This window comes from Rhea americana, unplaced genomic scaffold (assembly GCF_003343005.1).
Source record: "Rhea americana isolate MKP2758 unplaced genomic scaffold, rheAme1 scaffold_237, whole genome shotgun sequence".
NCBI lineage: Eukaryota > Metazoa > Chordata > Aves > Rheiformes > Rheidae > Rhea > Rhea americana.
The window spans coordinates 448,146-472,692 of NW_028186354.1; the positions used below are offsets into that span (position 1 = coordinate 448,146).

Consider the following 24,547-nt stretch of genomic DNA (forward strand, 5'->3'; position numbering starts at 1 on the left):
CTGAACTTCTCTCATGACAGCTCCCAAGCTAAAATTAATAGTTTTTTTAAAAAAGAGCAGACTATAACATTTGGTCCACAGCTCACGTGCAGAAAACAGTCAGGACTCAGTCCCTTGTTCCTTCACTATGAAATAGTAAAAATATATATAGAGAGAAGACAGGACCTGGAAAATTATAATTCATTCAGCTCAACTTTGTCATCCAGAAAATATGACTGAACAATCAATTATTAAGCCCTTCTAGGGTATTTAGTTAACCAGAACAGCTAAATGGATTTGATGAGAATGAATTAAGATGACAGCACAATCTCAGTTCCTCCTCTGAATGGATTCTGAAGCAAAGGAATCAGTAGATGGAATATGTTCTTGATACATGCAACAATATCCCAAGATTTTCTCATATAGAAGCCAATGAATAACCATATAGTGTGTTTATAGCATCATATAGGCAGAAAACATATAGTGTCATAAAGGCAGAAAGAAAGAGCTGCATTTGCAGACTATCAATGCTTCTCTCTCCAGCTGAGAGGACACTTCAGGTTTCTTTCTTTTCCAGGAGTTTGCCTTTGGCCTAGTTACAATTATAGAGAAAATACATATAAAAGTTGTAGATGAGACTGACTGGAACAGGCTATGGAAAAATGGCCTCTTCAGGTGAACAGGATAAAATCAAACAAACAAAAAATAAAACAAAACAACTTAATAAATTGCAGAAATGATCTGAAGACCAACACTGAAAGATACTGCAAAGACAAGTGCAAATTGCTGCAGTCAGGAATACAAATGTCAGAATAAACAACGGGGAACAACCAAGCAGGCAGCAGCAGCAAAAGGTGTGAGCAGATCACAATTTGAAAAGATCTGATAATTATGAATGAGGAAGTTGCTAAAAGAAAAACCTATTAACAAGACTATTATGCAGAAGAAATTAAAGCGTATTTTCTACTCAATCCAGAGCTGCTGAGGACACAACTAGAGAACTAAGATCATTTCTGACACAGACAGAAAAAATGATACAGACAAACTCAGCAACTTTGCCCAAAGGGTATGGAAGCTCATACAATATCATAGAATCACAGAATGTGTAAGGTTGGAAGGGACCTCTGGAGATCATCTAGTCCAACCCCCCTGCTCAAGCAGGGTCACCTACAGCATGGTAGATAGGGTTGCGTCCAGGCGGGCCTTGAAGATCTCCAGAGAAGGAGACTCCACAACCTCTCTGGGCAACCTGGTCCAGGGCTCCGTCACTCTCACAGGGAAGAAATTCCCCCTCACCTTCAGGTAGRACTGCCTGTGCTTCAGTTTCTGCCCATTGCCTCTTGTCCTGTCACAGGGCACTACTGAAAAGAGTTTGTCCCCATCCCCTTGACACCCTCCCTTCAGGTGCTTATGCACATTGATAAGATCCCCCCTCAGTCTCCTCTTCCCCAGACTGAAGAGGCCCAGCTCTCGCAGCTGTTCCCCRTAGGGCAAGTGCTCCAGCCCTCCGATCATCTTCGTAGCCCAACGCTGGACTCTCTCCAGTAGCTCCAGGTCTCTCTTGGACTGGGGAGCCCAGAACTGGACACAGTACTCGAGATGAGGCCTCACCAGGTATAATCCCTGAGTAACAGCTAAATGAAACGTCTCCACTTTCTCTACAGAAAACATGAATAAAAGCAAAACAGAAAAAAAACCCAAGGGAGATGGGCAAAGGCCTCCAGTACGCAAAACGCTGTCATAAAGGGAACCGTGATTTGCTGTTTTTGAAAAGAGGAAAGTCAGCTAAATCTACAGGTTAAGAAATGTAGCTCAGATAGTAGAAAAAAATTTCTTACTAAAGGGGTAATAGAACAAAGGAACAGATTAACTAGGAAGGCTGTGAAATCCTTTTCATCAGAGATTGTTAAAGAAGAGTTAGATAAAGATCATCTAAGGATGGTTGATCAAATCCAAGTACAACAACTTAAGGCTCTGATGAGCAAGTAGTATGCAGACAGGCTCTGCAGTGGTACAGGCTTTCTCCTTGCAGAATCAGAGCCTGCATTAAAATTATTGTTCCCTTCTACTCTATTAACCGGGAAGACTCAACAGAATTGTTGGGAACCGTAGCATGCTAATATCTGCACGATCTGAAACACTCTAAACTTATTTTCAAAAAGCAACACGTTTTAAGTTAACAGGTAACATTCTCAAAATTATGTTTTGAAACAGAGTTTAAACCCTATCTCTATTTTTTACAAGATGATTTCAGACACTGCAAAACAGAAATCAGATCTTCCATCTTCCAAGTTCCAAAAAACAAAACACTCAATGGAAAATCCTGCAAGAAGAATTAAAAATGTGGGATAAGCAGCATGGGTTCAGGAAAAAAAGGGCAGAGASGCAGTTGACAACACTACTTGTTTAGACTTCCTACAGCAGCATGGAAAATTTTAAATAGGAAAAAGACAGGAAAAGATATTATATGATGCAATAGACCAAGACCAAAGACTAGTTCATGTCAAATTTGGAATACGTGTTTCCAAAACCTTCTTCTAGAAAAAGAGGCATTTTTTGCATTTCTACCAGTTTACCTGGATTGCATAGTTCTCTACTGTCCCAGCAAATATGACAAGACTCTGTGAGAAAATTGTAAAAAGCAAGCAAAGCAATCAGCCAACCCACAAAACAACTTCTCCCTCCAGGCAATTTCAGTTATACAGCCAGACAGCACAGAGTACAGCAAATACTAAGGACACGTTTCACATCATTCTCATAAATGCTCAACACTGCTCGCACATGTGCAAATCTGCAACCTGCAGAATCATGTGGAGATTTCGTTCTGTGTGGAATACACTCGGCATCTTTCACAACAACTGCTTTCGATGTTTTGGTTTTACAACAAAGAAATCCACTACCAATCTAGCAATTACTTGCCTAAATAGGGAAATTAATCTCAACTTCAGTGGAAAACCTTTTGCTGTGTATTTTTTAAAATCCCTCAGCCTTTTAAGTGAGGCATCAATCCAAACATGATACTTAAGCTCTGGTACAGAAACACTTAACTGAAAACAGACCTCTTTCTTCCCAGTAGTTTTATTAGCTATAGATTTTGCAAGTCTGCTACACTGACTTTGAAGCAAGAGAAAGGAAAGAGAACAACAACATATCACATGAGATTTTAAACAGACCTCTTATTATTCTACTTAGTCAGCAGCCTGGGCTTCCTGAATCACACACAAGCTGCGGCTCTGTCCTGGTTCTTCCAGACATGAAAATGTGCAGAAAATAAATGTAAAATRGTAGAAGAGAAACACATAATTTAAGCATGAAACAAGTGCTCGTATGTGGTGGCATGATATCCGACTCCGCAGGGTATCTGACTTCTCTTGACTCACGCTCTTAGCAGGAGTCGTCACCGTGCTGCAAGCCAACAGTTATGCTCATGAGTCAATAAACAAAGATTCCCAACGGCTACTTATCGCCCTGCCCTCACAGACCTCCACAGGAGGCCCAGCTAGGTTTAAACCTATTCTCTAAGCAGAACATTCACAAGGACAAACAGAGACAGGACCAACCCTCCCTTCTTTTCCTAAGTTTTCCCAGTAAGCAAGACAGTACAACTTATCCCAGTAACACAGGCAAAGATATTTTTTTTCCCATCTTTTGCAGTGATTTTACAACCTATCTATACAGGGCTATATATATTACCAGCCTGTTCAGCAGACGGACYAAGAATTTTAAGGAGATGAAGTCAGAATCTGCAGTCTGGGATAATTCCTCTAGAGTTTTCCTCTCTTTGCTCAGTTTCGGAATATATATACACATATATTTCAACATCTTAATTGAAGACAATTTTTTCAGGTGTATGGACTGGATAAACACTGCAAATCTGCAGACATTATATTAAATTCTAAATATGGAGACTACTGTATCTGTAATGTTTAGAAAATTCCTCAAGTAGTTCATGCAGTCTCCTCTCCTTCAGCAAATTCTCCTCATCTCCAATAGATTATATGAGGATTTAACTTTAGAGTAGGCACTTGGATCACTTCCAGGCAGAACTTCCACTGATTAAACAGTGGCTTCCAAGGGTCACAAATCCATCTTCTGGGATCATATGAAAGTTGAAATTTTCATACAATAGTTTCAAAAATGAAGATAAAGATGATGAACTAAAAGACGAGATGCACAAAAGCTAATGAAGATGATAAACAACTTACCTCCCACATTTCCCAATTATCCATGAGACTTTTGAATAGCTTTGATATTTTTTAACTTGTAGTGACTGAAGAGAGACTTCAGAATTGACTTAACTTCTTCTAGTAATACCAAGAATGCTGCAGCAAAAATTATTCTACCAGTTACCCTTCTCATACATTACAGTGTTTAGATTTCAATATCTTAATGGAATACTTCAAATTATTTCCTATCTTACGAGGAATAATCTGAATTTAAATGTATTATAATTTTAGTCTATAACTAAAATTTATACATAAACCTTGTGACAGAAATGTAGATTAACATGAGATAACACCATGATGCAGAGCTGAATGAAATATTACAACTTGAAGAATTCGTGTTCATGTTGATTAGTACTGCTGTGGTGCTTTTGCAAACTCCCCATCAATGCAAGCAGAACACAACCTCACAGGCACCTAAGCCAGCACAAAATAATAAAATATACTATTTACTCAAGGCGAGAGATGCAAGCCCAGACAAGTAATGGAATTTAAAGAATGTGTTATCCCAGCCTACTCTAATGGAAATCAGAGAGCCACATTTAGCTTGGAATTTCATTATCCTGCACATGACTGAGATTAGAGATACTAGTTTTTATATGCACATTATTACAGAAATCACTGGCTGTACAGAGCAGGAAAAGGACTGAGATGGGAGAGTTAAACAAGCAGTTGCGTTACACAGAGGGAAGGAAGGAGTTCTTGTTTGCCCTGTGAGCTTTTATGCTTAAGATGTGTCCATTACTTGAGAGTTTTATTAAAATGTCGTTTAAAACCCATCAGAGTTCTTCAAAAAAGGGGCTGGGACATGATTCTTTCAGAAGCATTTAACCAGTAACTTAGTGTCATTCTTACTGTTCCTTTCCTTTTTTCATCTAATAAAACTTGAATTATCTTACATGAAGCAGTATAGTTTTAACAGGAAGAGCACAGTCCCAGAATAAATCGCTGGTAAAAAATCATGTCCCACAAGTACAAAACCAAATCCATTCAGCATTCCACGGCAGCAAAAACTCATCACTCCATTTTAGTATGCGAGATTTCCACCTTCCATGTTCTAAACTGAAAAACTGTATCGTGCATGCAAGCACATCATCTGGTGCAACCAACCAACCAGCGCAGGGATTTCCCGAAGAGACTAATGGCCATTTAACATACAGGCTTGGCAGGATCTGTGTGACAGGCAGAAGCAGATCCTTGTAATGTTGCAGAACACATGCATCTCTAGGGACGGCTTGGAGATTAAAACAGGAAGATTAAGGATAACGGTTCCAATGTGGTAAAGTCAGTGTCCAGCTTGAACTTAAAAGTCACTGTTCCCTTCTGGATTTGGATCAGGTTATTTAGGATGAGAAAGCACACATGTAGACCAAAACCATGCCAAATACAGACTCCGAAGGGTTTAGGGCTTTTTTTTTTTTTTTTTTTTTTTTTTTTTTATTGGACTGGAGAATGTCACATGTTGATTAAAAAATGATAACCCGAAACCTGTTCCCAAGACTGGTCAAGCTGCTCATATTCTCTTATGTTATTGTCTCTTTGTAAAGGAAATACTCCTTACGTTGTAAGGAGTGCAAATACTGAATTGCTCTACTATCTGATATTAAACTATGCTATTCAGAACAAAAATAATACTGGCTGATGCCAGAGTATTTGTACTTCAAAGAATCGTCACAAATATTACTTGCATCCTCCTTGAAAAGCCTATTTCTACAATCTCAGTAAAATTAATGAATGAAAGTTTCCCATCTAACGGGCAAAATAAAATCATTCTATTTTCTCCCCTTTCATTTTCATGAATGATTCCTGAACACTGTTCTAACTGAACCTCTTCCATACCAGACATACCAACCACATGACCATCCATTTCATCATTGCTGAATTTAAGCCATACTTCAGCACGATGATCACAAGACATGTGTAAACAGGGCCTCAACTTGCTTTCACATGCAAACAGTATACATCACTATATATGACTCACATTTCCTCTACTTATATGCACTGAATTTCTGTGTAGGTTAATTCAACTGAAAAAAAAAAAAAGAAAAAAGAAAAAAGAAAGAAAGTATGCATTTCATTGAATTTGCAGAGGTAAATCCACTAAGCAGATATTCCTCTTCTTCCCTAAACCCACCTTTCCAGTAGCTCCTCAATTAAAACCTCTGGGGCTTCATTTACCTGAATATATTCAGTATTAAAAAGCTAGCTGCTTACCTATACAAATTTCTCCTTCTTTAAAAATGTAACTTCAAACAAAGACAGCTTTTAGAAGATTTAGAGTATCCCTAACCTTAATTCCCCACCTAATCACTTGCAGCTGTGACATGGAAGTTATATAAATGAGGTCTAGATGAGTCTTTAGAACAGCTAATGAATTAACAGTTTTCTGAGATAAATGCATGAGGAACTTAGGAGGCACAGACTGACCTCTAGAAACACAACATACTCTGTTCTTACCGACTGTCTCAAGCACAGACTAACAGRTGAAGAAGAAAGAGAATCTAATTTCTGGGTTGGAAGCTCAAAAATCAAAGGTAGAAGATGGAGGGATGAATGAGTGGAGGCTCAGGAATTCACACGGTTGTCAATCGTACACTCAACGAAGACAGCCTGGCAAGTATTCCCAAACCACCCTCACTGCCTCAGCCCTGGATGCAGCATTCCAAAGCTTCAGCAAGAGCAACTTCTCCAGTATCCTTCTATCTTTCTCCTCCCTACCTGCCATGCAACACACAGTCAGCTATACTACTACTCTCTTTACTATTTCACTCCTGTATTCCACTAGGACATCAGTAATCTCCACTCTTTGCTGCCTCTTGCATCTCATTTAAAACATCCCCCTAAGCAATATAACATACAGAAAAAGAAGAATGTGCACTCACTACAGCAATTCACTTATAATTATACATACACTCAAAACAGGGACAAAAGAGCTACCAAAGCAAAAAAAGAAGAGATTCACACAAGACTACCACCTGACAGCAGCAGGCCATACCGTTTGAGGGTAGGTTTGCAATGTAAAAAATGAAGTCTGATTATGCTTCCTAACTCTCAGAAGATAAGATCAGTTTTGTGGGTGAGAAGGCAGAGAAAGCTGGGAGCAAGTGAGAATGGATGACGCTTTCATGCTTTGAAGCAGCAATCCAGGCTTGCAAAATGTAAAAGGCAGAATATTTCTCTCTGAAATGGGACACTATCCATGGGTGCCAAGCAACAATTGCCAAGTTTCAACAGAACAACAACAACAAATGAACCCACTTAGTACAGATAAATTGCTTGGTTTTAGCAGGTTATAACTTAAAAACCCTAATGAATTCTGCCAAAGATCATAAAAACTACATAACAAAAACAAGACTGAATAACAAGAGTAGAGACACAGAACTCTCTGCCATCACTTGGCAAGATTAAAACACATTTTTGGAGTCTGTTCTTAGTGTTCAGAACCGGCTCCTGTATACCTGAACGCCAGTAGCATCTCTTTCCCTCGGCCCTCCTGCCTCCTGGCTAAGCACTTGGACAATGATCCAAGTTTTCTTCAATATACAACCTCAGCCCTGAAACAGCGCAGTGAAAAAAACATGCAAGAGAGCAAGTTCACGAAAAGGCACTTAAAATGGTGTCTTTGGAAGCCTTCTGAGGCTAAATCTGAGACCTTCCCACTGCAGATTATAATGCAGTTCAGATGGTCTGCAGTTCATTACAAACTACTCCACTACAGTACAGCTGTAATTAAAGCTCTGTCATTCTTTCCACTATAAACCCTGCTTTTCATGAGTTTATAATTTGGGTTGTAAAAATCTGTTCAAGTGAAAGCTTGGCATACCAGAGCCTATGCATAGGAACATTTTCCAAGAGAGTCAACTCCTTAAGGTTTTATGAATAACAGAAAAGTTTGCCAGCTTAACCCAAAATATCTTAAAGAAGAAATAAGCCACATGTCACTCAAGTTCCTCTGTAGTTTGAAGCAGCAGTTATATCTGGCAAAATTTAGTGTGCAGAAAGTCCAATGTCATTTCATAATTCAAAAAACAAAAACAATGAATAGCTGAAAGCAGATCACTGCAACTAACACATAATTAAATGTAACCTAGACCTGGATTCAACTGGATTTAAAATGCCTCCAAACCTACCAAAGACAGATGCTCTCCTTCTCTACCAAGCCCAACAACCAATTTTGTTCCCATGAGTCCTTCCCTATTCTACCACCCCAACTTAAACAGAGCCCTTAATCCTGACTAGACAAGCTTTCAAAATACCTTATTCTCTTTCTCATCCTTTTCTTTTTCAATATCTGTCCTTTGAGGCCATGCTATGTCAGCCTTGAAGGCAGGGTATCATCCTCTAGGGAAAAGAGTAGGAGTTGCTGTCACTTTCTCCAGACTTCTTTTCCACTCCATTTCTAGGTGTCATCCCACCTGTCAGCTACATGRTGACCAAACGTGGGGAGTAAGCTAGCCATGCATACAGCGCAGCCCAAGACACCACCAYCTTTGTCAGGGCAGGTGGTATATTTTACTGTGGCTTTTTACACAGTCCTAACATCTCTGAACTAGGCAGGGTTTATGTCAGAAGAGCAATTCCACTAACCCTTGATAATGCTCAGTGTATGGGAAGATCTGCCTACCCACTAATTACTTGAAAAACAGACACAACAGTAACGTACTTGAGTAATTTAAACACTGTATTTTTCATCTCTTTGGCAGATTAAACTAGGAAAAGAACCTTTTGTAAAACATCAAGCAACTCATCTGTTATGAATAAAAAGTGAGAAAAAATAGTAAACCCTATGAAACAAAGAAAGGGAAAGGAAGAAGTCATATGAGACTAGAAGAGATGTATTAGAAGTTTTTGTAAATCTGCTCTGTAAGGTGAAATAGAATACTTTCAGTCAAGCTTCTCAAGAAATCTCAAAATCTTAAACAACAGTGATTAAGTCTTAAGTGAAAAAGCATTCCCCATCTTACTAATACTCTAGAACTAGCTCTCATTAACCATTTACATTCACAACTAGATTTTAGCCCAAAACTTTAAGAAGTTAAGCAACAAATAAATTGAAAGCCTAAAATGAATGGCAGAGTGCATTCTCTCYAGCTTCAAAGAAAGCATGAAACATACCTCCTTCCTCTATCAAAAGCAGAGAACTCAGAAGACAAGAACATCACAGCCCAGCTCTCTGTTGAGAAAGTATCTTAATTTTTCTACAAGTAACTACGGCGAATTCAGAAGGATGGGCAGTGAGTCATTAACTATTGCCTAAGTTTTCTCTGTACAGATTTTTTCACTCAGCTGCTCTGCCTATAAAGCCCCATTTCCTGGTTTACCTGAACTGCACTTTCACCCATTCCTTACAGGAATCAAGTCATTTCACAAATCTGAAGTATCTCAGCTTGCAAGGAACAGGTATGCTAGACTTTCTGTAGTCTCCCAATCTCTTTGAATGAGAATGATAAACTCTTGCTCATCAGTGAGACTGGCCAAGCCTTTGGTTTTGCTGTTGTGCAACATAAGCCTGCAAAAAGCTGCACTCCTAAGCAGGGCTATTTATCTTTCCCAATGCAGGGTCCCCTTCAATTTCAGATTCTTAAAGAAAAAAGAAAAAAAAAAAAAAAAAAAAAAAGAAAAGAAACAACCTTCCCCCTACCCCACGAGACTCCTCAGCAGATCATTACATACTACACTTTACAGGTGGTAACCTTCTATTCTAGGTAAACAGTGATTATCTCTATAGTACTATTTCCATCTACATTCATTCCTTCACTTGATAATGTAACATTCATCAGGAGGTGCTAATTTTATAGCACAAAAGATCTCCAGCTTTCTCTTCTGTACAACTGGTACAGGAATAACAGCAGCTTTTAAAACTGCCACATGTCATTTCAGTAACATACCTGCTTTCTGGAACACACAGATCACATGGACAGGAAAGAAAAAATATACTTGCCATGACAATTTCAATATAGGCATCTTCTGAGAGGGCCAGAAGGGGCATGAAGAGAGTGATTTTTAGAACCCAAACACCGATAAAAGGTTTTATTAGCTCTCCTTAATGTTCCTAAGGAGTTGTCTAAGCTTCTGTTCAGGAAAAATAGGCAGAAGCTGCAATTTCACACATGCTGCCACATAACAGCCAGATAGCAATGAGTTTTCAAAAGTATGGGTTTGAAACACATTCAGACAAATGACCCAGACAGCTCCAAATGCACAGCTCTTCCGGCACAGGTCTTAGATGAGTGATTCAATTACACTTTCTGACCATCGCGAGCCAGATCTGGCCATGCCCGTAGTTATTATCCAACGGTCCAATTTTACAACCCCTAAAACTGCATCACATTTTCAAAACAAACAAAATATGTAGTTACCATTATAAGGCTCTGCACGAAGACAGTTTCGTAAGTTTCTACCTAACAAATACAAAGGTATTTTTCCTTTCATGTGTTCCTTTACCCAACTTGCTGTCAAGTGTTTCCATTGAGGTAAAGATCTGAACATTTGAGTCCAAAATGTATTATACATGCATGTATTTAACTGCATCATCCAGGCTTGTTCCCTGCAAAAACTGAGAGATCTGGAAATGACATACTTCCTTTCCTCTAGGTATAAACCCACCTCTAAAAGCTGACGATGCGAAATTTCCTTTAAGGAAAATTACTTGACAACTGCCTCTCTAAAGCTTCCCCCCACCCCCCAGGTGATGAATTTGATACGGGCTGACTTACAGACAGCAACTATTTTCACTGGGTAATCTGAACAAGCATGTTTACCGTCTTTGGCAACAGACACTCTTGCTTTGACTTTACTTAAGAATAGAAGATGAAGTGAACATCTCAGCAGTTACATGAGTTGCTACAAGAGAACTTAAAATTATCCTAAGGAGAAGTCTGTTTAATGACTGGAGTTACCAGAACATCCAAAAACTTTACTAACCTTCTACATTCATGGCTTCCCTCAGAAGCTGCAGTCTCTTCTGTCTCTCTCTTATCCTGTCAAAGGCACTTGATATTGCTGCAGAAGTTGATGTCTCAGGCCCATGACGTGTTTGGTCTGGTTTYTGAGGTCCAAACACATCCACTGCTATGCTCCCATCAGAGTACCTTGCTTCCTTGTTTCTGGTAGTAGCAGAAGTCCGTACCATAAATGTTTCACATTGATGGTGGTTGTGTCTGTCTCCACCATGGTCCCTCTCAACTGCCTTGTCACTTGTGCAAAGCAAGTCTGTGGAGGAAGCCCATACTTTCCGCTTAGGAGTAGCATCTGTATGAAAGTGATCTTTTTTTTCAAAATCACTGGGTTTACATCGATGAGGACACAAAGCGTCTTCCTGTCCTGAGTTGTAATCTGTGGAAATACCTTGGAAAAATTCCTCCTCGCCTTGTGTTCCTCTAATGGACAGAAATCCCATAGACTTGCTAAGCCCTTTGTTAAGCATGGTCTGTTGAGAGAAATGAGCCTTGTGTCCATCAGATGCAGCAACCACCATTTTTTTTCCTGGAATAATAAGAAAGTATCAAACATGTAATTTTGCACATAATATTCAGCAGTACAACAAATTTTGCTAACTTTTTAAAGCGTAGACTGACCACACATCTGAGCACTGACTTTGTCATGCAAAACACTGAGACAATTACTTAAAGAGAAGCCTCAGTCATGAAAGATTAACCCCAAATAGTTTATATCTGACAGGCATTTTATTTGTTTCTGAAGTGCTCAAAAAATAATTTATGGCCTAGTATAATTCAGCATTTACATTAGCAAGGTATTACCACAAACATGTTGGAAGTTGTTTTCTCATTAGTTTAATTTTATTTAGTCTGGACTATCACCAAAAGTACTGTTAAATGATTAATTTGAAATCATCCATTCCTTTCACATCTCACACCAAAAGACACAACCTATACTTTTTATTGCCTTATGACAAGTCCAGGTTTGTTCTACAGATTTACAGATGCCCTACGGTAGTGTCAGTAATAAGAGAAGAATGATTGTGCAGTTAGGCATTTTAAAAATCCCAAGTCTTGGTGTAATGACCATTTCTAATGATGACAGAATTACTCAAGATACATAATACTCTAAGATAAAGACTGACAAAGCTTCCAAGGTCAGGGTGATTCCATGAGCCTGTTGACTTCATGTTTAGATCAGCCAAAACTGATGACTCTCCCCTTCCCGCCTTTCCTTTCTGCCCCTCTTCGTCTCCTCCCACCYCCTTCCTATGGTGAAATCATTTTCAGAATAAAAGAAACTGACAGAGGTAGTACAGTATCAGTGAAGTACGTATACTCTGAACAATATCATATCAGGGCCACTGAGAAGTTTTGATGCTAATGTAGGTCTTGGGCTAAAACGTTCTCAAAGTATTAGCCCAATCATGCCTCTAAGATCCTAGAGAAGAACRAGTATTAAAGACTGCCCAACCACTATTTCCCTTCTTTTGGCAGACTACAAATTTTTTAAGTGCTTCTGTATTATTATGAAAGTTATAAAAATCTTAAGTCTATTTTAGATATCACATGCAGTAGTCTGTCTCAACTAAAACTGATGAATTAAGTGCAAAAATGATATTGAAGCCTAACCTTTTCAATCTGCAGCGTGCACACAGAACTAACATGGCAATCTTAACCTCACTACAGTATCCCTGCTGAGAAGACCTGTTTGAAAAAAAATTCAAGACCAGGCTGCCAGGAGACGTCTGTTCACTCAGCTGGGGACAGCACAGTACACGACATCTTCCTTAGCACTAAGTCCATCTCTAACGTGATATTATCATGTCTTTTAACAAGAGGGTGCCTTGAAGTCCCCACATAAAAGCAAACAGTCTTAAGCTCCAAGTAAATTGCTGTGCTGTACCTTCTGTTCGGAGATAGTTTTGCAGCCCTCACTGCTGCTCCTCCAGAGCTGGCTAACCCCCAGGCAACTGCCACCCTGGCACAGCAGGCTCCTGCTCACCTGCCTAGAATCTCGTATGCTTTTGCACCTCTCCCAGGACACTTTAAGGCTGTTCATCCCTGTACTTATAAATGCTTTAAAAGCTTATGGCATTGCACCTTTTAACTCTGTTATTCTACTTGAAGGGGGGCTGTTTGTTTTCAGTTTCTGTAATACTAAACTAACACCAGGTGTTTTAAAAAACAAACAAAAACACAAAAACATCCAAATATAGCCAAGGAGCTCCCTGCTCCAAATATTCCTTCCCCTCCTCCCCCCCCCCAAATGTAAATTTTAGCATTATGATCTTTAAATATTATATGCAAAAACATGTATATACATTATAAAAAAGATAATATATATATGAAATTGTGTGTGTGTGTGTGTGTGTGTGTGCGCGCGCGCATGCGCGCACACACACAAATGAAGTGACTTGAAAGTAATTCTACAGGTCTGTATATTCCAGATATGGAAGATACATTTCCTTTGTGTTCCAGACATTCAAGAGAATAAAATAAAGATCTTTGCCAACGAGAATAAACTAACTTTCTGACTATTTGATACATCACTTACACATCTTGCAAATATGCCTCTAACTTTAAAACTCAATTTAAAAATACTTATTTCCATAGTCAGGCAATTCTTATGTAGATTTCTTAGGCTATAGACCCCTCAGAAAGGCAAGTGTATCACATCTAATATTCAGACACATAAAAGTATTTTAAAAATGGCTGTTGACTGTAAAGTTTCCATTATCTATTCCATGCAGTGTGCATCCTTTCTGTAAACACAAACTTCACATTCATACATGTATATATCAAGGGCAGATATTTTTAAACAAGTTTTTAACTGAGGCATTAAAGAAGAAGATAGAAATACTAAAATATATAAGACTATCATCAAAAAAAGGCAAACCAAAAGGACCTCACTGGGTAGAAATCTCTTCCTTGGAGAATCCTCCCCAGGAGGGTTCAAGATATTTTTAGGCAAAAGAAAACCCAAACCACCCTCCTCCCTCACTGTTTTCACATTGTCTTTAATGTCCAAACAACAAAAAAAAAAACGAAATTCTTCTAAATTGCAAGTATTTTCACACACAAGATGTTAGCAAATAAAAGAATGTCAATGAAAGAAGAAAAAATAAGAAAAGGCAATGGCTACTCCTCCCATAACAATAGCAGTGCTATAAATACAGGATTACACGGTACAACATCACTCCCAACTCAGAAGAATGCTCCTGCTTCAAGAGATCATTTAGGTCTCTGCATGTCCAAGTGATTTCCTGTTTCAGGATCACAGTCACAACACTCTTCATGCACCCACARTACCTTCACCGCAGTGCACACAGAGAAACGAACCATGCCGCACACTGGTGACTGATAAACTGCAGCACGGGAGCACAGAACCGGTGCAGAAGGAGCATCCTCCTCGCCTCACCCCAGCCATTGCTACCTGGGACACGCAGCAGCTCGACCAGCCCTAACAGCCGCTGCTTCCTGTTCGGGCAGACGTCTGGAAGACTGGAGCTCCTTGCCTCAGCACGCAAGTGATGCTTTCCGTTCCTCAAGTCATCCACCCACTTGGGTCTTCCTTGTAAGGAAAAGTGAATGCCACGAGCAGCACCTCATCAGCAGTGGCTGAGAGAGTACTCATTGCTGCAGCTTTGCCACTCAACTCGGTTAGTTGTACGATGAGCTGTCCCAGCAGGAAAGCACGCATGAGGCGGACGTCCCGTGGAAACCATCTCCACCCTGTTCTTCCACTCTGCCGCACGGAAATGTCTTCCTTCAAATAATTTCCACACAGACTTACGCTGCCAACATGGCTTTTAGCACATGACAACAGGGAATCTCTGGCTGGCCTCAGCATTTGGTCTTGAGACTGTAAAATTCCCTTGGACATCTTTTTTCTTTAGCACTCTTCCCATACGCATTTCTATCTCCTTGTTGCTGCTCTTGGCACTGCTTCTCACCTTTGCAAGGCCCATCCCTCTTTGCATAACCAAATTTAAACAAGCGCTGCCTCAACTGTTATACAGTGTCAACAGGAGCTGTTTAAAAATCATCCTCACAGAGAGGGAAAGACAAGAGCAGGGGGCAAGGGGTACACAGCATAGGGAAGCTGGCATCCTGAGAGCGCAAGCTGAAACAAGGCCCCAAAGCAGCAACTCTCCCACCCTTACAGGCAAGCACCTGGGCTGCCCTCCGCAGCAGAGGCCAGGGCTCAACACGAAGATCCAGGACAGAACTTCTCCGTACAGAGGTAACTCAACTCAGATACCAGAGAACTAATTTGATAATCATTACTTAAGCAACCACCAATCAGTCCACGGCAACTCTTGGATTTTTAGTAAGTTAATTCTGTGCCCATCACTCCTTACTTTCCTAAGTACTACCACAGTCTTCAGAAGCCAAAAAACCAACCATTAAGGAGGTCTTTCGGATGCCACTAAAATATTACCATGGAACTATTTACACGCAGAGGTCTTAAAGGACTGCAAAGAACCTCTTTCATCATGAGGCCAATGTTTTTGGCACAAGTCCCATATTTCTGACTATTCGGCTAACTGTATGCTTCCAGGACAGGCAAAATTGGTATCGTATAGCCTTTTTTAATAGCGTAGTCTTCAAAGCATTTCTTTGAAAGATTTCTCACACCCTTAAACATCGTTTCAGTTGAGTATCATATATAAGTCCAAATTAATTGAGCCAATACATAATTTATGCATCAACTTTATTTTTTTTCAGCTTTTATGACGAAATGTGTGGGGGAAAAAAAGTCCTACTGAGCAAAAGGATTGCCAATGAAAAATTTTATATGAAGAATAAAGATCCAATTCACGATCAAAAGGTAATCCAGCTGCATGATGCAATGACAATAAAGTCGTATGGCTGAGACTCACACTCTGACCTTCCTAAGGGGGGGAAAGGGGGCAAAAGGGGAGGAAAGGGGGAGAAAGGGGGGGAAGCAATGGCAGTAAACTTGTATGGCTGAGACTCACACTCTGACCGGAGGAAAAGGGAGGAAAAGGATCCTAACAAGAACTCTGGATATGTATCCAAAGTTTCTTGGCTCCAGTGAAGACACTAAGTATCTCTCTTAAGACCATATAGAGCTACTCCACACTGTTCCTCAACAGTAAAATAAGAAAGAGAAGTGCTTCCCTAAACCCCAGCAATGGTGATAATACAAGCCATTAGCAATTAAACTACTACAACATGTAAGTGCCAACAAGGAGCAAGCTTTTCCGTTCCCCAATTACTTTTCTGCTGAAGTATCTCTCCTTCATGTTTATCAGAATGGTATCGGGTTCCTGATTTCAGGTATAGCCATTGGGTGTTTATCCTCTACTTGATGCTGTATTAGTGCAATTATTTATAACTACCGTAAATAATCCAAACACAATTATAGTAATTACATGGTTCCAAAGTATAATATATAATGAGACAATATATACAATAAGAATAGCAATTAATCACCAAGAGTTCACAACAAAATCCCTCCTGGTGCTGAAATGAAATTCTCATTTTCCACACACTTTCAACAGGTAGAAGTTAAATTCACTAAACCATCACCAAGCTGCTTCCTTTTTCCTTCAGTGTCTTCAGCTGTGATACAACTACACCCTCTTTGACAGCAGCATTATTCACAAATCATCTTTTATTCACACTGCCAGTAATCCTGTTGATTTTCCTCTGAGCCAGAGAGCTGTAACCTGGTCCTAAACAAATTCAGTTTGTCTGCAATTACTTGTGTACTAACTTGATCACACAGGCAATTGATCAAACACTATGAAAGTGCAAACACTGTCAACGCAACTGTAGACTACAATGCAACTACTTTTACTGAGTAAATGCAGCTCAAACTTCTTGAAACCCTTCCTCATCCTCCCCTTCTTTTGTTTATTCAAAACAGAATACCTTTTTCAGCACCTGTGCACCCTTGGTAATGCTTACAGATACATGTATGTGTGTGTATATAAAAGGAGGAGGAGGTACTGGCAACAAAGCGTACACCATCAACACCAAACTCGAAGGTCTGACAAGAGGAAGTGTTTATACATTCAGTTTGAAAAACATCTCCCACAMCATCAACGCGCAGAACACAGAACGACAGATGAATCCTCATCCCAAAACAATGCGGCCTGTTTCTCAAATACAAGTGGGTGGCTGAGGCAGGAGTTGGATTTGCAACACTGTCAGGGCAGGCTAAGAGCCAAACTGAAGATAACAGAGCCAGATGTGGCCTGGAGGTTGACTGCTGAAAATGGCACCCCCTCCTTTGTCTTATTAAGACAATTTTTTAAGACAATTTGTTAAGAAATCCCAAGTTTCAGACTGAAATACTCCTAAAACAATACATTTCTTGATTTCTTGTGGAAGAAAAAATGAGTTGGACACACAGACTGTTCAAAGTGCTGTGAGTAAGCAGTGGCAAGGCCATAAATACTTCAGAACAGAACGTCTTCTGCTCTGCACTGGCGTGGCTCCTCTGTGGAAAACAAGCAGCTCCAGGAACCAGGCATCTTGTTCAGAACAGTGGTAGTGAATGTAGCCAAGTGGCATTTCCTAAATGCAGCATTTCATCTCGTCCTTTCTTCAGCATTTCTACAGCAAAAAAGTGCACAACTGTTCTTTCCCACTCAAGTTATTGGGCTGACTTCAGAACATTTCTCACGGAAATGGGCAAAAGGACCATTCTGCTATTCCATTCTTGGATTTCTGCATGCCCTAGGAGAAGCTCAGTCATACAGCTTTTGTGTTTTCAGCACAAAAACATCATTTTACATCTCTGCTTTGGCTTTTTCAATGACTTTTGCGCCCTTTCTTTTATCTTTAGGATTCTGAGCTTCCCTTAAGTGCTACTGTGATAGCACTCCCGGTACTGCCAGGCTGCAGGCTCAGGAAAGCAGCAGCCATTATACTCAGGTTTAGTATCTCTCCCAACACAATCTAGTATGGCTGGATACAAGCAGAAAAATGCCTGTAGAAGAAAATAGAGCTGCTCTGTGAAGTATGAGAAAGAAGGGTTTTTTCTTTTCTTTTTTTAATCTGGTCCAATTTGTTTTGCTGATCTCAGGAGGTTACTCTCCACCTACTCAGTTCTGGGGTTTTTTTGTGTGGAGGATGACAGGAACAAAAAGATGATATTACCAGATAAGAGATTTCCAAATCAATGGAATAAAATGCTCTGCTGCACTTTTCGTCAAGTGAAAGCCGGGTGCTTGGATTTAGCAAGAAAATAAATGAGCAGTTTCAGCTCACATGTGATGGAGGTTACCACTAAAAGCCATTTCATGATGCACTAAAAGCTGTGGTTTCTCCCAGCTCAGGAAGTAAAAAATAATCAAAAATCACTTTCCCCAGATCAAAACCAAATATGTCTATTTTTTTCTTTTCTGTGAGTTTTTGCTGAGCAGCTAGAACAATATATATTCTGGAGAGTAATAACTAAATGTTAGCATTTCTTGTTAAAAATGAAAGTAGCTCAGCATTTAGTCTTAGGATCTTTCTTTAAGTCATCTGCCATTTCTGCTGCAACTAGCAGAATGTATAATTCAACAGAGAATCAATCACCATCTAAAATGTTATTCAAGATTTTGAATAATTTCCTGCCTTCATGGAAATACGATGGACCTTTCTGTTCTTTTAAATTCATCTCAGCCTGAATAAAGGTGGCATATATTCTTCTGGCAGAGACAAAAATTGCATTTTTACAGGCTAGATCTATAGCACTACTTAGGTTTAAGATTAACTCCTGATAGTCTACACATTGTTCAAGTCAAATTCAAAACCCAGCACCTTGTGGTAATGAAGCGAAGTCAAGAAACCTGTTAACTAAACCTCTTTAAAAGAAGAAATATCTCCACAAAGTCTGTCCTTGGCGTTCACAGATCATCAACAGGAGTTGGAACTTGGTAAATAAACACAGAAGACCACCCACCAGCTCTCTCAGAGCTGGGAAGCAGGCTGCCAAGCCCATTAAAGTTACAGCAATTTTACCCGGGCTTCATACAGACACGCATCCTTTGAAGGATGGGACCATAGTTTGTTAAAAAAGACTAACGTGGTGAATTTATTCTTGCTTTGTGGTTGGGAACACTTTGAAAATTACTTACTCTTTTTTTCCCCCAAATGATATATATCAGTTTCCACAAGTAATTCTTGAAGTGAAGATTCTAAATGCCTAGTGTTTTGAGTATGAAACTTCAATAGTACCCACAGGTCAGATGACTCAAACTGGTTTTACCATTTCTATTTCTGCTGGCTAAGTCAGGTCCTAAATATTGTGTTATGAATATGACTTTACTAGAAGAAAACATTCTGTAATATTAATTTAAAACTAATTACTTCTCCAGCCAGTTCTGTGATAAAGCTCATTTACAAGGATAGCCACACAAAGTAAATACATGGAAGAGACAAAAGAAATCAATTTAGTTGAGGAGAATATCAATGCGAAGCTATTTGTTAATTAAGATGTAAAGATAGAAATAAAATATCCAAACATAGTATATAAGGAGAGCAAAATATCTAATTTTTATATGTGAAGTAGAAAAATATTTCAAAGTACTTATGCTGCCCCAATAATAACACTCCAGCAACTAGAATTTTGAAAGATTATGGTACGAAAAGATGAACCTAAGGTCTATGATTTTCAAAGATTGAAAGCAAAAAAATCTTAGCAGACTACAAAAATCCAAGGTATTAGGTGGCCAGTCTCCTATTAGGAACACATCTTATCAGCTGAAGCATTTCTATATTCATGCATATGGCATGATATATCAACAATCACAAGTTGGATACTAATAAGATTATAATACTCTTATGTTCCTAACAAAAAACCCTGCTATAAGCTGTTTCTTTTGCACTATGACAGATTCTCTGTTCATTCGAAATTTTCTTTAAATATGATTTTAACACTGAGCAGAACTTTGCAAAACAAGGTACCTAAATGAGGCTCCCCCAAAATTATTCCTGAGCTAAACTTAGCCCAAAATCTCTTCTCAGAGGAAAGGAAATCAAGTAATTAGGGAAAAGATGTTTGGCATAACTTCTAACTCATTAGACAGTGAGTTCACTCAGTACCATAACATTGCCTACTACCTTTGTAAACGTGTGTAGTTCTGCAATTGCAAGAAGAGGTATATATTTCAAGAATATACAGCAAGAGGGGGAAAAGGGATTCAGTGCTTGACTGAGTTTGGTTTTGGGTTCCTTTCTTTTTTTTTTCTTTTGCTACTCCTATTTTTCAGAAGCCCTCATCTGGCCTTCTACTTGTGGCTCCTCAGTTCATGAGATTATCATCAGTATAATTAGCACTACATTCCACAGCTCACTTTTCCAGAATTCTAAAAGCTGTGTCCCAGGGTAGCTTCTCTGTGTTGTTATTGAGAGGATTAGCACCAGCAAACCAGTATACTGCTACAAAGGAAGAAATAATAAAGCATTAAATTTTCTTGAATCAAATTTGAGCTGTTAGTCATTACTTATCAGACACCCCTATCACTGGGCCCTCACTAATTTTCAAATAGTTAACACAGCAGATATGCCAAGTGGAACCGAAAATAGCCAAAGGTGAGTTACGTATGTGGGAATTCTGTTTTCTTCCATTTTGTATTTTAATGTTACTCTATATTCTCCAAGTGAACTGAGTGCAGCAGGGATCCAAGAATGTATCTAAGAGGGACAAGGAGACAGAGTTAAGATGGTGCTGGTAAAATGTGCCAGAGAATGTGACCAACTCCAGGAGTAAAAGTGGACAAAGGTTTGGGTGAGCGAAGGGTTGCAAGCACTGTACCCAAAAGAAGGGAGGTTAAGAGTCCCTTAGGCATAGTATAGAGAAATTGGGGGGAGGAAGGGGATGGAATAGAAGCATGACTGGCAAAACACAGAAAATAAAGAAAGGACTGACTGCAATTCATGTTCTTCTCTGAAGATAAAATACCAGAAAAGAGTAACAGCGTTTTCTACTTCTATCTGCAGAGATGGGGGAAGACAGAAGAGTAACACTGAATTATCCTAAAAGCAGACAGGAGCTGATGGTTCATCTTGACAGAAACAGGAAAAGCATTCAAGACTATCTGTTTAATTATCCATTCCTTTGGGAGCAGGATTAGAGGGATGCAGGGACAGAGGGATGCCTGCACTGGAACATCACACACAAACATTCCCTGTGGTGCTAAACATTATCTGTGACACTCAAAGCGTGTGTGCACTTATAATGAATGTAAGAGGAACAGGAGGCAGAGAATGAGGACTATTCAGACAACTTCAGTCTTGGGCTATCAAGCACACGTCATTTCACAAATACTATTTGACAGGAGATTATATTTAATAAGGTCTTGTAAAACAACGTGATGTTTCCTAAAAAGGGGAACACATCACTAAATGCATACTGATTTTGATTGAGAGATCACTTAAAATCATATGTTGAAGTTACTGGTTGATAACAGAGGAGTCAAGCAGAGTCCTCAGTTTCAGAGAAACCTTCAACCGTAATTCATCCCCCAGTCAGTGATCCCACACTGCACAAACACTGTAGGGAACCTACTTCACTTGGCATTGAGGAAGTCCCAGGCAAAGCCAGAAGGCAAGCGAGCATGCATCAGCCAGCCAAACATTCAGCTCCACAGAGCATCAGTGCTCAAAACACTGCATCTTAAGTGAACTTTGTTAGTTAAAATAAAAAGCAATGCCTTTTAACCATCTCAGAGGCAGAGTCTTACATAGTAAATAATTCAAAGAAAGCAAGAATAAGAGGAAAGAGTATTCTGGCCATGACATTTTAGAAATAAAGTCAGAGGATGCAGTAGGAAAATGACAATTAGATCATCTGGTCTATACCCTGTAAATAAAAGGCATAATCCCCAGAGAATGTTTCAAATGTTAAACAGATATTATTCACCCTAGCACTAAGCCAGAAATCCATGGAGATACTGGCTAGAGCAACTGCAATCTCCAAAATTTAGTATAATCTAAACAAAAGGTTGTTGTTAAGACAGTTAAGACTTTGGGTACAAATATTACTTCTGGGGAAAAAAAGTCTGCTAAAAAGCTTATGCAGAAAATTGTGAGTGGGAAAACAAACAAGCCAAAGGAGAAAACCTCAAACCACACAAATACCTAAGGAAGAGGAAAAGTTAAAGATTTTCTAAGAAAAGGAAGAACAGAAGAATAAAAGATCTTTCAGCTGAACTGTTCAAAAGAAAAAAGAAAAGAAAATTTAACAATGTTAATACAATGAGAACAGAGTTTAAACAGCCTTGCAATAGCCTTGCATAGCCTTGCAACAGCTCCAAAGCTAACATTTTCAAAGCAGGGAATTTATGATGATGACAGGATCAAAAGTAGAATAGTTAATGGGAAGGTAGGTATGGAAACAACCAAGCTTTAGGTAAAAGCAGATTGTTAATGTGCTCAAATCCAGCTCTACAACACTACACAGCAAATTATTAATTAAATAGAAGATGCTAGGGATCCATTTGAAAAGCAAAAGTGGACTACAAGCTGAGGAATGTCAAAGAGCTTAGCACTGACACAAAAAAAAGTGTTTAAAAAAACTGTGAATATGACTAAAATAGAAATTAGTAGGAACAAGGTTGAAGAGGAAATTATGAGTGCTTCAACTATCAAGAACAATAAGCTTCTGCAACAACATTTATAGAACTGGGGGAAGGGAAAGGAATTAATTTAAAGGCAGAGCTTAAGTAGTTCATAAAAGAACATGAGTTTGTTTACAAAGCTGATGAACTACATTCAGTCCCAAGTCCTGTATTTCTGGAGATTTTCCTATTGCTGCAGAAACATTTTGGAAAAGAAGAAAAAATTAAGACAAAAAGAAAGAAACCCTGAGGAGGCAGTCAAAACAGTGCATTTGTGCAGGAAGAAGAGAAGATAGCCTCTATCAGAAACTGTTCCTAAGCCCACTCTGCCATGTTAGGAGAGCAGGCAATCAGTGATGTGCAATCCCAGTTTTTAAATGAAATAGTAGCCTGAACTAGGACCAGTTCTGAAGAAGTCAGTACACAAAGAAAAACAATGCCTTTCCACAGTTGTGTCCAACTTTTGTAGTTTCTATTGCCCTTGACAACTCTATTGCAATTCTCTGCACAGTTGCTTGTTTTTAGAAGATACAGAACTAAAAGACAGAAGTAGCTCAAGCACATCAGCAACATATTTTTGTTCCAAGTTTCTGGTAATAAATAGGTAGAGACAGAAAATATGAGGCTGCTGAAACCCCTGTGCCCCTAGCATTTATGGTGTTGAGTATTTGCGGGGGATGTCAGACACTGGTAATGAGATATGCCATCTACAGTTGAGCAATTAAGGCAAGAAGGGTCTCCACTGATTATCATATCTCACAAAGGCTCAGCAAGAGTGGTCCAAATGGTGCTTCACAAAATGCTCCTATTCCGCCCCACACTTCTTCCAGAAAAAGATGAGACCAATCATTTGGAAGTACACTACCACTTGTCCCAGAAGCCTGACACAGAGCTGATTCTGCCACAGAGCTTAAGTGAGGACATCTAATAAAGTCTCGACCAGCACTAGCTGTCATTCCTTATCACTGTACTCCTCTTTGTCTACAGTGAGATCATCGTCAGCCTGTCTTTGGAACAAGCTGTCTTCTCCACCCTCTCCCAGTTTCTTACTTTCCTGAGGTAATAGTATAACACTACCTTGCCTCCACATCCACCCCATGCACCAGCAGGACTGCAGAACTCTGACGGTGTACGCAATACCTGCTGTTATGGGAAGAAGAGAGGGAAGGGAGAAGCTTTGTGTTCAGAGGTAGGAGTCCAGGGCTACCTGGAAAGCAGGAAAAGAGGCTGTGCCAAACAGGGGTGTGAGGAGGTAAATCAGAGCCCACAAGAATGAGGGAAGTAAAAAAAGGCACTTCCTGCTTCTCTAGCAGACCCACCTTCAGCTGAAAATTTCCTTAGCCCAGAACAAAACTTCTGGCTGAGAACCTTAAATATTCATTCTTACCATCAGGATTGAACTTGAAGAGGATGTGTGTTTTCTTGAAACAATTATTCTTATGTAACCATCATGCATGCTGAGCTAGATACTGAACCAATGTAAGAGTTCTGTGAACACCAGCAAGGGCTCCACTATTCAATTCCTTTGGCTGCAAAATTCCCCTAGCAAACTAGTTCTTCTACAGGGCTGTACTTACTACCATGACCCTTGCAGCAAGGAAGCACTTACCTGTGGGGAGACCTTTTCCCCTTAATCTGTCCCGGATAGCCTGGCTCCTGTCTGGCTGCAGTTTTCTATCTCCATTGCAAGAAAGTTGATCCATCTGCAAAACAGACAGGAACACAAAGTCAAACACTAAAAGAGCTCACACCTGTTAAGTAAATGCACAACACAGGTTAGTACCAAACATTTAAGTATATTCTGAATGGAAATTCAGAATAT

The 24,547-nt window shown here is 39.5% G+C and overlaps 1 protein-coding gene across 2 annotated transcripts in view; it reads right to left on the reverse strand.

Annotated features, from left to right (window-relative positions):
- The window catches only part of PTPN13 (protein tyrosine phosphatase non-receptor type 13), a 111,899-nt gene that overhangs the window by 52,815 nt on the left and 34,537 nt on the right, over positions 1-24,547 (reverse strand). For both annotated transcript variants that reach the window (XM_085306284.1, XM_085306283.1), the window contains exons 6-7: positions 24,335-24,428; positions 11,127-11,687 (exon numbers count right to left, since the gene is read on the reverse strand). In XM_085306284.1, the coding sequence (XP_085162410.1) occupies positions 11,127-11,687; positions 24,335-24,428 (655 nt within the window). The remainder of the gene's footprint in view (positions 1-11,126; positions 11,688-24,334; positions 24,429-24,547) is intronic.